General features: G+C 46.0%; 1 protein-coding gene across 2 annotated transcripts in view; it reads left to right on the forward strand.

Annotated features, from left to right (window-relative positions):
* The first annotated feature begins 4,593 nt into the window (after nt 1–4,593).
* SRRM4 (serine/arginine repetitive matrix 4) overlaps nt 4,594–14,580 on the forward strand; it is a 172,918-nt gene continuing 162,931 nt past the window's right edge. For both annotated transcript variants that reach the window (XM_077955362.1, XM_015152936.3), the window contains exon 1: nt 4,594–5,122. In XM_077955362.1, coding sequence (XP_077811488.1) covers nt 4,992–5,122 — 131 coding nt within the window. In that variant the 5' untranslated portion in view covers nt 4,594–4,991. The remainder of the gene's footprint in view (nt 5,123–14,580) is intronic.

Consider the following 14,580-nt stretch of genomic DNA (forward strand, 5'->3'; position numbering starts at 1 on the left):
ATTAAGAGATTTACCCAAGGTATCATGGTAATGTTAGTGAGGTGGGATTTGAACTGCCTCAGGAGAAGGGGTAGCTAGTTCTCTGAGCTGGAGGGGCTGTATCTTTGGATCACTAGGGAGAATGATGCATAAGAATCTTCTTAGTTCCTGCTCTAGAGTGCCTGGGTTTGCAAATTTTAGAATCATTTCTCCCTGCTGTCCCCTTTTTCAAATGAAAGAAAAATAACTATCAGGTAAACAAACATTCTCTAGACATGGATGGCAAATTGATTTTATCTGGAATGCCAAGGCCAACCTATTAGTATGGCTATCTAGAAACTGTGTGTTGAGAAGGATTCTGAGGGTCAGTCTGAGAAAGAGTATTGTGAAGGATCAGTGATGCCTACCATCAGTAAAGCACAGAGGGTAAGAAATAATTGTGCCGTAAGTTTATATTCTTTAACCAGCATATTAATAAGTCCTTGTTTATGGGGTGGGCTGGCTTGCATCTGGGGACACAGAAAGCAATACCATGAAGGAATGAGACACAAGATAGTTCTATTTTAATAAAGTGATGGAGGAACTGGAGTTCACGTTATATTGGAGAAGCCGGACCTGAAGTAGAAGTCACTGTGATAAGATGGAAAGGGGACAAGTGTTAGTCAGTGAGGGCCCAGAAGGTGAATTAGGCTGCGAACTGCTTCAGGGAAGGGACTATGTCTGGTTTGTCCTCGAGCCCTCCATGCCTGGGACTGTGCCTGGCCAAGATGCAAGATTGGGCATCAGTTAATGATTATTGAACTGAACATGGCCTGACTTAACATACTAAGAGGTGATTATTCAAAGATCATCAGCAAGAAGAGCTACCGTTGAATGGTCACTTGCTATAAAGTGGACAATTTGTTAAGTCCTTTACAGGTAATATTTCATTTAATCTTCCCAACCACTGTGTGATATCTCCATTTTTGCAAATGGGGAAACAATGGCAGAGGTTAGTTATTAGCCCAAGCTCATCCAGCTAAAAAGTGGCAGAGCTAGGCTTCATTTTCTCTAAATCCATAGGCTGGGCTTTTAACCACTTGAGTAATTGATATTTTTGAGTAAAATGTGTTTCAGACACCATTCTATAAACTGTATGTATGTTAATTCCTTCAATCCTCACAGCTGGTTCATCTAAACATATTATTTATAATCTTTATAGAATCTTCATGAAACCCCGTCTCTAAAAATACAAAAAATTAGCTGGGCTGTGGTGGCAGGTGCCTGCAATCCCAGCTACCAGGGAGGCTGAGACAAGAGAACGCCTTGAACCCGGGAGGCGGAAGTTGGTTGCAGTGAGCCGAGATCACGCCACTGCACTCCAGCCTGGGCGACAGAGCGAGACTCTATCTCAAAAAACAAAAAAATCTTCATAGCATTGATAAGGAAACTGTGACATAAGCAAGTGAAGTCTCTCCTCCAACATTCCACAGCTAGGAAATGGCAGAGCTGGAAGCTGAAGCCAGGCATTCTGGATTCCAGGTCCTGAACTGATTACTGCAGACTCCCAATTTAGGAGCCTCAACCCCAAGTGCTTCTAAATATGTGGCTCAATGTTATCTGATTTATTTTTAAATGCAACTCCATCCTGATATGCATAGTATCCCACTCCGTCCTCCACTCCACCAAGCAAAAACAGAAACTGTATTTTTCACAGATTTCCTCTGCTTCCTACAGGATCACCCCGGGGAAGTCACTTGGTCATCCTCAACTTCTTCATCTTTAAAATAGAGTAAGATCGAATAGCAGGTCTACGTTTTTTAACTTTTATTTTAAGTTCAGGGGTATAAGCGCAGGTTTGTTACATATGGAAACTTGTGTCATGGGGGTTTGTCGAACAAATTATTTCATCACCCAGGTATTTAGCCTAGTACTAATTAGTTATTTCTCCTGATCCCTCCTCCCAACTTCCACCCTCCAAAAGACCCCAGTGTGTGTTGTTCCCATCTATGTGTTCATCTGTTCTCATCATTTAGCTCCCATTTATAAGTGAGAACATGTGGTATCAGGTTTTCTGTTCCTGTGTTAGTTTGCTGAGGATAATGACTTCCAGCTTCATCCATGTCCCTGCAAAGGACATGATATTCGTTTTATGACTGCATAGTATTCCATGGTGTAAATGTGCCACAATTTCTTTATCCAGTCTATCACTGATGGGCATTTAGTTTGATTCCATGTGTTTGCTATTGTGAATAGTGCTGCAGTGAACATACACATGCATGTGTCTTTATAAAAGAATGAGCAGGTCTACTTTTAGTTCTTTGAGAAATCTTCACACTGTTTTCCTTAGTTGTTGTACGAATTTACATCCCCACCAACAGTGTATAAGTGTTCCCTTTTCACTGCATCTACACCATCTATTGTTTTTTGTGGGTTTTTTTTTTTTTTTTTTTTTTTTTTTTTTTTTTTACTTTTTAATAATGGTCTCTTGGGGGTAAGGTACTATTTGGGTGACAGGTATGTAAAAGCCCAGACTTCACCACTATACAATTCCTCCATGTAACCAGAAAACACTTGCACCCTTAAAGCTATTGAAGTAAGATAAATAAATAAAATGGAATAAGAGCAGCTTTCTCTCCCGCCTCACCTGGCTACTATGGGATTTTAAAAAGGCAATGTCTTGCAAATGGGAGCTCTGTCAACATTTTAGGGATTAGGAGCAGGCACACAGCTGGAAGATGTTGATTGATCTTGTGGGAGTAGGACCCCACCTACCTCTCTCCTGCAGGTGACTCAGTTCATACCCTAAATGTCATGACTAAGGTTAGTTTTAAAGATGCCAGGCTACTTAAGAAGCCAGCTCTAGATTGCATTGACAATGATACCGACTTCTGGATGGGAAATGGGGGTCGAGCCCAATCGGGGAATGGGGCATTTGGGGCGCAAGGGAAGAGGGAGAGGGAGGGAAGGGGCTAGCCTAGTCTCCACTTTGCTCCACCTCCAACCTTCCCAGGCCTGACCCCATCTCTGGGCCCTCTCCCCCGGCAACCCACTTAAGAAGCCAGCAGATGCACCTCTCGTCGTTGACCAGAAGGGGTCACTGCAGAGCGAGCAGCGCTCTCAGGCACTCAGATAAGCGAACGCAGGCATATCTAACACACACGCTTCAAACGTAGATACTCTTTGGGACGGGTATTCATTTACTCCAAGGATCTTTCTTCTCCTGCCCCATCTTATCCTCTCTGTCGGCCTCTTTCTCTTCACCTCCTAGTTACCTCCTGTTCCCCTTCAGAGAATTTCTGGAGTTCCCATTGTTCCCCCGACCCCCTCGCCTCCCCGCCTACCCTGCCCTCATTGGGTCCCCATTGCTATCTGCATTAGCAAAGAGCAGGAGTTTATTCTCGCTGTGACTGGAACCCAGCACCAGGGGCTTGAAGGCCTTTAAGACTGATTGAGGCCTCCTTCCAGGAATTGACAACCTGGAAAGTGGAAGCCGGGGTGGGGCGGCGTTAGGTGGGAGATGGGGGAGTAGCAACTCTGCTAAGATTAAAAGCCTTCCAGGAAGGCAAGGGCTGAGGGGTCCCGCCACGATATCTTTTTTTATAATGAAAACCCTGGGGGGGAAGCAAGAGTCATTCTAACCAGATCCTGTGTGTCTGGGGTTGATCTGGGATTCTAAACCTCCACTTGCTTGGGATTACGATTGAACTGCGAGGCGGTAAGAAGATGGGGAGGAGAGAACGAAAAGTAACTCTCCCCTTGCTAATCCTCGAGATTTTCCTCTCCAACCCTCCCATTAAGCGCTTTCTTTTCCAAAACATGCTCCTTTCCCGAGACTAGCGGCATTAGGAAAAGTGGCTGCAGGCGGATTCCCCAGGAGTGGATGGGGGTGGGGTGGGGTGGGGTGGGGTGGGGTGGGAGGGGAACTCTTTCCTTTGGACGGGGTTGGCGGCGGGGGCGCTGGGCAGGCCGGCTGTGAAACACAAAAGAGGTACCCTTGACAGCTCCGCATGCACAGATGTAACGCTGCGCCCCTTGGCGGGCGGGGGCCCGGCTCGGCAGATGGCGAGAAGCCGAACTGGTGAGGGATTGTCGATCAAATGGCACTTTCTGGGTGGTGAAGACCTTGCTAACCCCTGGCTCAAAGAGGAACGCAGGGGACCCTCTGTACCGGCCTAGGCCGTCTCTGCCAAAAGCGAGGGTCCGGTGGAGGCCGGCCGGGGTGGATAAATTAAGTTTTTTACCCCCTTCCCCCCGCCCCTCCCCCACCCCGGCAGAAGATCAGCTACAAGACTTGTGAAGGGGCTGGGAAGAAAGGTGGCCTGGCCCCAAGGGCACCCAAGAAAGGACTGAGGAAGGCCGGCGATGATGGAAGAGGAGAGGGGCCTGGGAAGCAGGATCTCCTGCCTGGCGCAGATTGGGGTGCCAGGATGGCTTCTCACAGTGGTCAGCGCTGCAACTCGGTCGCTGCGGGGCCCTGGTGACAGGCGCACGCCCCGCCCTTTCTCCTCCCAAGACCTGCGGGCTTTTGTTATGCAGATGGCGGCAGGAGGCTGAGCCTGAGGAGGAGGGGGTTGGTGGGGAGGAGGAGAAACGGAGAGAGGGGAGGAAAGTGCAGCTCGCGCGACCAGCCTCCTCTTCCAACGTCACATTGTGCGAGAGACAAAACCCGGGCGCGCCGGAGCTCACACGCGCACGCACACACATCCGACCCCGTCGCCTCTTCTCTCCTGGCGCTGCCCAGAAAGCCAGCCCTCCCTTCCCTTCTTGGGGCGCAGAGGCTCAGCCAGCTCAGAGCGCAGCCAGGAGCCGACCCAGAAGGGCGAAGAAAACCCGGCGGACGAGCCTCCTTTCTCTGCTGCCTGCTCGGACTGGGGCGTCCCATCCCCCGCCCTGAACTCCGATCTCTCCCACCCCACCCCTCTCTGGGTTTCACCCGGACAGAGCCCGGAGCTGGGTGTCGCCCCTGTTTGGAATCCACGTTTCAGCACTTCGGACAGCGCCCCGGGCGCCCCGGCCTCTTTGGGTTGGCGATGGCGAGCGTTCAGCAAGGCGAGAAGCAGCTTTTTGAGAAGTTCTGGCGAGGAACCTTCAAAGCGGTGGCCACCCCCCGTCCCGAGAGCATCATTGTCGCCAGTATCACGGCCCGCAAGCCGCTGCCAAGGTAATGATCTCCTTCTTAAAAGGGGGGGATCCCGAAGGTCCCCCTTTCTGGCCTGTGCCCTATAGCCCGGAGGGGTGGATGCAGGCAGTCGGGCCAGGGCGCCTGTCTTTTCCCGTCACTACTCGGCGGCTCCCGCTGAAACATGGGAACTCATTGCTTGTGTGAGGTGGAAGATGGTGAGAAGGGACAGGAATTCTTTGTGGGGGGGGGGGCAACGCTCAGCGGAACCCCGTAGCTCCTATTCAAGAGGTTTTGCTACCTGAGGGTGGACGGTGCAGGTGGGGTATGACTTGACTGAAAAACTTTTCTTGGTGTCACAGAGTCCAGAGGGCAGGTGGGCCAAAGAATGGTGGATTTGAGGAGTTTGGGGGGTGTTGTACCAGAAAAGGAGAATTAAGCCAGCTCAAGCAGCGTTCAGAGATAGCACACATTTCCATCCTCGGCTCGGAAGCTAGCGAGCTTTGAACATTTTTGACAAAAGCCCATATGCTGTTGCCTCAAATACACCCAAAACAGCACCCTCCTCCACGCCTTTCTGGCGGCTGCTGCCGCTGCTGCTGAATTCTCTCCTCTCCAGCATCCAAAACCAAGACTCTGAGCTCAGGAGTCAGGGAGGAGCCTTCCAAGATCGTGAAGATGATCTTGGAAGAGTTTTATTTTGTTTTTCTTTTTTGTTTTTTTTCCAAAAAGAATCTGATTGCTTTGAACTCAGGGATGAGAACAGATCCTTGGATGGTGGTAGACATGGTGCTGATGGAAGGAAGAATAAGGGAAAAAATGAAAGAAAGAGGGGAACAGGAGGTGGGGTGAGAGGGAGAGGAGGTTGGGGGAAAATAGAAGCATTCCAAGACAGAGAAAAATCCAATTCTTTTCATAAATCATTCAATTTAGAGGAGTTTGAGAATGAAAGGAAGAAGGCTGTGCCTTCTGTCAGGGAAAATCAAGGCAGTATGAAAACTCATCTTTTGCTGGTGTTGGATGAGTGGTTTAGTGGGAGAAAGGAAAGAAGTTGACCAGGGGGACCACTTGGAAGATTTATTAATCCTGGCAGTCTGCATTAGGGAGCAGATTGAAAACATGTCTGCAAAAGTGATTCGGACAGACTGAACGTCTGTTCTGGCACAACTGATTCTGAACTTTCCAGTGGGTGTAAGGTGGAAGATGTATGGGGAATTACGCCTGAAGAATCAAAGCCAGACTGGAGAAGTTTTCCTCTTCACCGTCTTGTAGAGGATCACACAGGTCTTTAGAGAAATGGGTATCCCATTTTAGGAATGGGTGGACAAGCAACACAACAGGCCAGTAGCGTGTAGCAGGCTGCAAGCTGAAGCAGCACCAGCCAGTGTTTGCAGATGGGAAGAAGGGGACACACACCCACCCACCGACACAGGCTGGAGAAGGGGAACAACAATACCAAATGCCGTTAAAAGCTGATGCTTCGCTGCTTCAAAGAAGGTTCTTTGTATAGAGTTTTGACGTCAGTGGTTTTATCTTCCTGGGTTTCTGCTATCTATTCCACCTTTGGAATGTACCTACTGTTGGCTAATCAGGTGCTGCACTGGCCAAAGAAAATGCCCTTGTAGAAGGAACTAGAGGAAATTTCACTGGAAACTAGAAGTATGACATTTAGTCCAGAGTCTTCCATCTATTTTAGGGGTACGGGGAGAGGAAAGCGGATTCCTGGTGGTGTTTTGATTCAAGAAAGCACACCTAATGTCCACCTTGCTTGGTACTTTCCACTTTTGTCTGTCTGTCTGTTACTTTCCTGCCCTTTTCTTGGTCATATTTGCAATCACATGAATGGTGCACAAGGTCTTTCAACCCTCACGCTTTCTGCAGCTTTTTGCTAATTCTAATGTAATCCTTTTGAGACTTTTATAATACTCCACTCCCCCTCTGCAACCAGTATCATTTCACTCTTGGTGCCTTTTCATGTCGTGGGTCTTCTTTGCCGTAGAAACCACCCCTGGGGTGAAAGCCTGAGCCATAAGCCCTCGATTTATGTCATGCTAGGAGAATCCTGTGTAATACTTCTGTAATAGGCGTGGCCTCTCTGTAGAACAGATTCCAGTTTTATAACTGTTACTCCCGGTTTGGGGTAGAGAGTGAGGAGGGAACATTTGTTTCCAAGTCCTCAGGAAAGGTTGGATTGGAGTTGTCTTTTAACAGACCAGATAAAACCTGAATCATCCCCATTCTCACCCAAGGCAGCCACATCCAGTGACATTCAATTTCCACTTCCTTTTCAACATTCCACACTTACTTAAGGGTGAAAGTACCATGTTTCCAAAGCTGAGTTCTCAAGAGGAAAGAAGATAGAGGCATTGGCACAATATCAGCTGTGTTTTGGTGGCTTCCTCTAGAGGCAATCTGGGGACTTGGTCTCATCAGAAATGTTGTTTAGTTCCATGAGTCAAGCCCAGATCACAGTCGGCAGACCAACACATGTAGCAGTCTGTAGGGGGATGGCAGAGAGTGAATGGAGGAACCACTAGTCAGTCCTGTTGGTGACACACTTAATATTTATTTATAGATGAAGGCCACCCCCTAAATAAACTTCCTCAGGATATTTTAAGTCTATCTCTGAAGGTAATTTAGCACCAGGATAGAAACATATATTCAATTCATTGATTTCATAGCAATATGCATACATCATGCAACTGCAATCCAAGCAACCCCCTGCTTAGTCTCTCTTTCTCCTCTCCCCCTCTGTGAGGCATACTTGGTGAGGCAATATCTTTATAATGTATCAAATTGCAATCAGATGTCTGCCTCAAATGTCAGAACAGTATAGCAGAGTGGGAAGCAGTATATCACAGTGGTTAAGAGCTCAGACTTGAGTATAAGACAACCTGGATTCATGTCCTGGTTCTATCATTTACTAGTTGTGTATCCAAATCAAGTAGTTTACCACACTGAGCTTGAAAATAGAAATAATAACAGTAGCCCCTCAGACAGCAGGTTGTAAGGATTGAGTTAGGTAAAGCTCTACCCCTGTGTGTGGTACATGGTGTTGTTTAGTAGATGTTGACTCTGGAGCAAAGCGTATAGTGGCCAAAAGGAAAGCAACAGCTCCTCATCGATGGATTCTCCATGCCTACCCATGTCTCCCCCAAGTAATGCTGACAATTTTTATTGGGATTTCAACTCCTGATGGGCAATTACATTCAGATGAAATGAACACACATGAGGCAGGGTAGAGAGTGGTCCCATAATCCTCGTCTCTGAGAAAAAGTTAGTTGCTTTCTGATCTGACTGTTTCAGTTAGGGAGTTGGGGATAATACATAATTATCCGGATTCAGAATTGATTGGTATAACATTTCCATAGAGCATTCTGTTGGTTTGTATAGAGAAGATCAGGTACTGTCAGTCTAAAGAAAGCTCAAACTCCTTGAAAAATCATAATTTTAATCCCATGGTTTCATCAAATCTACAGTGACTGTGTGATTTATAGTTTATATCAAAATGTCTTTAAGAATGAAAGAGGGTGTCATTAGTAATTATTCTAGGATGGAAGATCTAACAGAGATAATCCCAGGCAAACCAGGATGTAGAGTGGTCCTTGTCAAACTTTATCTCCCAGCAGGCAGGGAACCAGCATGAATTGATAAGACATGTGAATCTCTAAAGTGTAGAAAGCCACCTCCCTTTTATCCCCACCCAAGAAGGGTAGTCGTTTTGCCTGGCGTTAACTTGTTTCTCTTTCGTAATTGCTTAGTCTAGAAAAGTTTGTACCTAAGAAGTTTCAGCTCGGCAAAAACCTAGTGCTTAAGGCTAGATCGAACCACAATATGATTTCATATCACCATATCGACAAATAGTAGCAGCTAAAGACTTAATGAACATGTAAAAATCATTTGAAATTAGCATATCAATTGTTTGTGGATGCATGAGTGTTAGTAAAGGACTAGAAAAGAGATCCTCTTAAATAGAATGCACATTTTCCTTACAATTCTTTTAGCAAGCTATTAATTTTCTTCGAAAATCCTTTCTACGCAGAATAGACCAGAAGCAGACTTCAGCCCAAGCCCTGTCCAAAAGGCCATAAATTCCAAACTATTGGAGATTTTACTGCATAAAGGGAAACTGTAAGGCGGAAAAAAAATGCCTTTGAACCATTTAATTCAAGGCTCCCCTTGGTGCCAAGAGATCAGTTAGCATGTTTGTGCTGACTTGATCACCAGGAGCAGAGTGAGGGGCTGTTGAGAGGCGATTTTCTGACAGCAGCCTGTGGTTAAGAGCCAATGTACTGAGGGTCACAGAAAATGCTTGCCCTGGCGGTGAATGAGTGTTTTTCTCTAGGAAGGGAGCGTTATTGTTTGGGTCAAACCTTTCTCCTTTTGAAAGGCGAAATTTGTTGAATGGGATGCAGGGGTTGGTTTCAGGGGTCATTTCTGACATTCTGCTGTGTTCACCTGGCAAACGTGCTATCTTAGAGAAGCAGGATGTGGTAGATGTTCAGTGAATGTTGGATGCATTAATTAGATGAGTGTGCATGGTTCAAACCCAGCAACAGATTAGCTCTCTCCCCACCCCACCTCCAATTCTGAGACACTGAGGCTTCTGATCAATGCAACTTGAAAGACACACACACTACAAATAGATTTGACTCTCCCTGGTGTCAGAATGAGGTTCCCTAGATAGAGACATCTGTCTGGCTGGGCAAGTAGACATGTTAGCCAGTATAGGGGCAGGAGGTTGGACTAAATGCCACTTGGATGTGCTTTCCAGGCCTGTGAGTCTCCATTACCTCCACCCCTGCTCCAGGCCACCAAAAAAAGGGAACACCCCTAAAACCCTAACTCTTTTAATAGGGAAGGAAGCCCGGGTCATGTGCCTTCTTCTCCACGAACACTTCAGGTATGCTGCAGAAGAACAATACATTAAAAAAAAAAAAATCCCATTTTTTTTTTTTCAGAGTGGCTGGATTTACCTTCCTGTGAAGTGGAAGAATTCACAGGGGCTTAGCAAAACTAGAGCTCTTTAATCGCTTGTTCCTAAGACTTTCGCTGAAGTGTGAGATGAAGAATGATGAAGAGTTTGAACTCTGAAGTCAAATCTATCCAGGCTCAAATCTTTCTTTGCTACGTGCAAACTGCAGGACCTGCTAGTCACTTCACCTCTTTGTGCCTCAGCCTCCCCACCTGTGAAATACTCCTCTGTTGGGGTTGTAGTGAGGAGTGAATGAGATAATTTATATAAAGAGCATGGCACTGTGCCTGATACAAACCCAGCTCTCCATAAAGCAGATGCCCTTGTGTACTATGCCGGGGTTACCCAACGAGATGCAGAGAGGGGAGATGCTAAAGCCCCTTACTACCTGGGCTGTGCTTGTTCAGTAGTGATGCTTGGGTTCTGTGGACTGGACTCCTGAGCACTCCAGTGCTCTGTATTCACTTTTAAATGTGGTTTTGGGGCTCCCTAAAGAGCCACTGGAGATCGGTAGAGCTGTTTAAAACATTTGACAGACCCCAAGGGCACACTAATCAGAGGAAGTGTTTTATTTTATTGGTTGCAAATGCTTACAGGCTATGAGACTTGGCAAGCAGCTTGACCTTCTCAATCTCAGTTTTCTCATCCGTAAAATGGGGCTAATAATAGCAGCTCCCTCCAAGAGCTGCTGTGAGGACTGGATGAGCTAATTTATGGAAAGTGCTACTTGGCACCCAGTCAGGGCTCCATCAGTGTTGGCTCTTGCTATTAATAATAAATGATAGGTTTTTTCATTACTATTTGCCAGGCCCACTGGGGAGAAAAATGTTGAACGTCCTCCTGTGAGGGCCTCAGAGTTTAGTTGCAAAGGTAGATACAACGTAAGTACATATTTCATAAGGCAGATAGTCTTCTTAGTTTTTAAAATTTGTTTTTACATAGTAACTCCATATATTTGGGGGGTACATAGTGATGTTGTGATACATATAATGTACAGTGATCAGCTCAGTGTAATTAACATATCCATCATCTCAAACATTTATAATTTCTTTCATTAGAAACATTCAGTATTTTCCTTCTAGCTATTTGAAACTGTGAAACATATTATTGTCTTAAGTACGATAATGTAGAGAGAAATAAAGACAGAAGAATGTAAAAAAAAAAAACAGTGGAGGGAGAGACGCTTAATGAAGCTTGGAGTCCCTTGCTATAGTCACACAGTTATTTTTAGTTATCTGATCTGCAAAATGGGGATGATTCTTCTATTTCATTAACTTTATCTACAAATGCAAGGGATGATCAGAAAAAATCAGACCTTTGCCCCCAGCAGGGTCCTGAAGACCATTTCTTTTCCCAGGAGAAAAAGCAGGCTAAACTCTCTGAGAGGAACATTAACTGCTAGGGAATAGTCGATGCTAGTGGAGGGGAGCCGTGGAAGGGCGCCGCTCATATAATATAAATTTTCCAGCTCAAGAATGCAGTCTGTGGCATGGGCTATTAGGCTTCTTGTCCTTCATGGACTAGCTCTGGCTAATAGGAAGTCCAGTCTGCATTCCACGAACAACCACCAGTGATGGGGGGATTATAGCGAGCCTGCAACTGTTGAAGATAAAATTAATCACAGGGGAATTAATACACAAAGTGGAAGAAGCTGCACGTTGGCTAAAAAAAAATTAAGTTGTACTTTCATTCATTTATTCAGTCATTCAACATTTTTATTGAACCACTACTCAACGTAACAGTGAACGAACACGGGAACTCCCTATTCCCATGGAGGAGAAAGACAATGAATGAAGAACCAAATAAATAAATGAGAGCTGGTGGTAATGCATTCTATAAAGAAGAATAAAGCCAAGGAAAGGAATAGAGGGTAAGGGAAGGAGCTGCTTTGTTGGACAGCATGATTAGGGACCCGAATGGAGAGGTGAGCTGTGAGAATAAGTGACAGAAAATTGTTTGAGGCAGAGGGAACAGCAAGTGCAAAGGCCCTGAGGTAGAAGGATGTTTGGTGTATTTGAAAAATAGCAAGGAAGTCACTGTGGCTGGAGCAGAGTGAGTGAATGGGAGAGTGACAGAAGATGATTCCCAGGATGCAGGCAGAAAACAGATCAAGTGGGGCCTTGTAAGCCAGTTTAGGAAATTCCGAGGTCCTACGCTGGGGGCAGGAGGTGGCCCCAGTGGGGGGTTCTTGCCTTAGGCAGAGTTCCAGGTCTGATCTGCTTCTCTTGACTCCTCTTTCCTGACTCTGATGCAGCCAGTGATGACTTTGAACAGCAGTATCAGAAGCATGTCTGGGCCCCTCCATGTGTTATGGACAAGCATGAAATTACAGTCTCTTGACTGTGATCAATCAGATCAGGAAACTTTACAGACGCTGTTTAGACTTCCAAATAGCAGTGACAGATTTTGTTCCCACAGTGCAAGGGTTTGGTCTCTCATATTCATGCATGCAAACCTAGACTATCCCTTGCACCCAGTAGCCCCCTCCACTGCACACACTGAAGCTACAGTCTGCTTTTTCTCTCTCTCTCTCCCTCTGTGTATCTCTCCCCGGCACCCATCTCCCTACACCTTCCAGCCCTCCACTCCATTTGAAATTTTGCTGAGGGAGCTCCCTTATGCTACAGCCGGTGTGCGGAGCTCCGTGAAATAGAACACTGAATTAAGATGTCATAGAGACAAAGCCAAAACAAATACAGGAACAATGCTGAACCCTAAAACAGTCATTAAGTAATTCATGTCTACATGTGTCTGTTCAAAACAAATATTAAGATCTTCCGGACGCAAATATTTCTCATTCAGAGAATCCCCTGGTTGCTGGATTCCCAGAGCTTAGATGCTGCTGTCGGACAGCTTTGCTGAGTACAAACACCAACAGATCACTGTTCTCTGGCTTCATTAAAAGTTAAGCTTAGGCAACTGAGCAGGAATTTAGAAGACAGTTGCCACTTCTGCAGAAAGAAAGGTGCCATTTGGGCCTGAAGCGTGCATCTTCATGGTGTGTGTGCATGCTAGCTTTTGGTGGGAATGTGTGTGCTGAGAGCCTGGTGTTACTATGTGCCTCACCCTGTCCTGAACATATTTCATCTCTTATCCAGTTCTATCCTTATAATAATTCCAGAATAGAGGTGTCTTCAAGACCCTATTTTACAGATGAGAAAACGGAGGCTCTCCGAGTAGACATGACCTGCTCACAGACCCATGGCTGCTAAGAGTCAGAACAGGAATGAGAACCAGAGCTCTTAATCAACATGTTTATAGGATAAGACACTTTGCAGAGGAGGAAAAAAATGATATGAGAGAGTGGAGGTAAGCCCTGGGAATCCAGAAACCAGAGGAGTCTCTAGATGAGAAACCTTTGCATCCAGAGGATCTTGTTATTTGTTTTGAACAGGCACATGTAGATGTGAATTGCTTAATGACTGTGTCAGGGTTCGGCATTGTTCTATTTGGTTCGGCTTTGTCTCTACGTCATCTTAATTCAGTGTGTGCCCACGATCACACGGTGTGTAAGTGATGAAAGCAGGAGCTGAATTCAGGTCTGTCTGATTGCAAGTATATTCTTCTTTCCTGGCTGGACTTCCTGTCACTGTGGTTTGGGTTTTAAGGTTGGGGGTGTTTTTGTTTTATTTTGCTCACCTTGTTTTATGTTCAATCAGCTTAGGTGATTGCCATTGTTATAATCCCATCTTATACCACTTACAGCAATACTGCTTTCCACTCTCCTTGCCCCTGTTATCTGTTATCCACATAGACCCAGAAGAACCTCTTTGAAAAGCACATCAGACCATGTAAGCCCTCTCTCACTCCATCTAAAGCCCTCTATCACTTTCTCATGTTTGTGTTTTTTTGGTTTGTTTTTGTTTTGAGACGGAGTCTTGCTATGTCGCCCAGGCTGGAGTGCAGTGGTGTGAACTCAGCTCACTGCAACCTCTGCCTCCCAGGTTCAAGGAATTATCCTGCCTCAGCCTCCCAAGTAGCTGGGATTACAGGCACCCATCACCGCATCCAGCTAATTTTTGTGTTTTTTTTTTTTAGTAGAGACAGGGTTTCACCATGTCGGCCAGGCTGGTCTCGAACTCCTGACCTCAGGTGATCCACCCTCCTCAACCTCCCAAAGTACTGAGATTACAGACGTGAGCTACCATGCCTGGCCCCATGTTTAAGTATACTGAGCCAGCTCCCTGCCATGGCCTCTAGCCTCTTCATGGTCCAGTTCCTGCCCACCTCCCTGAGACCATTTCTAAAATGCCACCTCTCACTTCCTCTGGTTTAGGTGTATCTTACTCCTTTTAGTTACTCACATTTCCCAGGCTCCTTCCTGCCATGGAGCCTTTGCACATGCTGCTAGGAAAGCTCTTCCTCTCCGCTGGTGCCTGATTTATACCTACTCCACTTTCCCGAGCTCAGAGCAAATGCTATTTCTTTGGGGATCCTTCCACAATGCTGCATTCGAAGTCATACCCCTCATTACAGACATTATTTTCTTATCACCATTTTCAACATGTTTGTAATTGTATGTGGA

Source organism: Macaca mulatta, chromosome 11, assembly GCF_049350105.2.
Source record: "Macaca mulatta isolate MMU2019108-1 chromosome 11, T2T-MMU8v2.0, whole genome shotgun sequence".
Lineage (NCBI taxonomy): Eukaryota > Metazoa > Chordata > Mammalia > Primates > Cercopithecidae > Macaca > Macaca mulatta.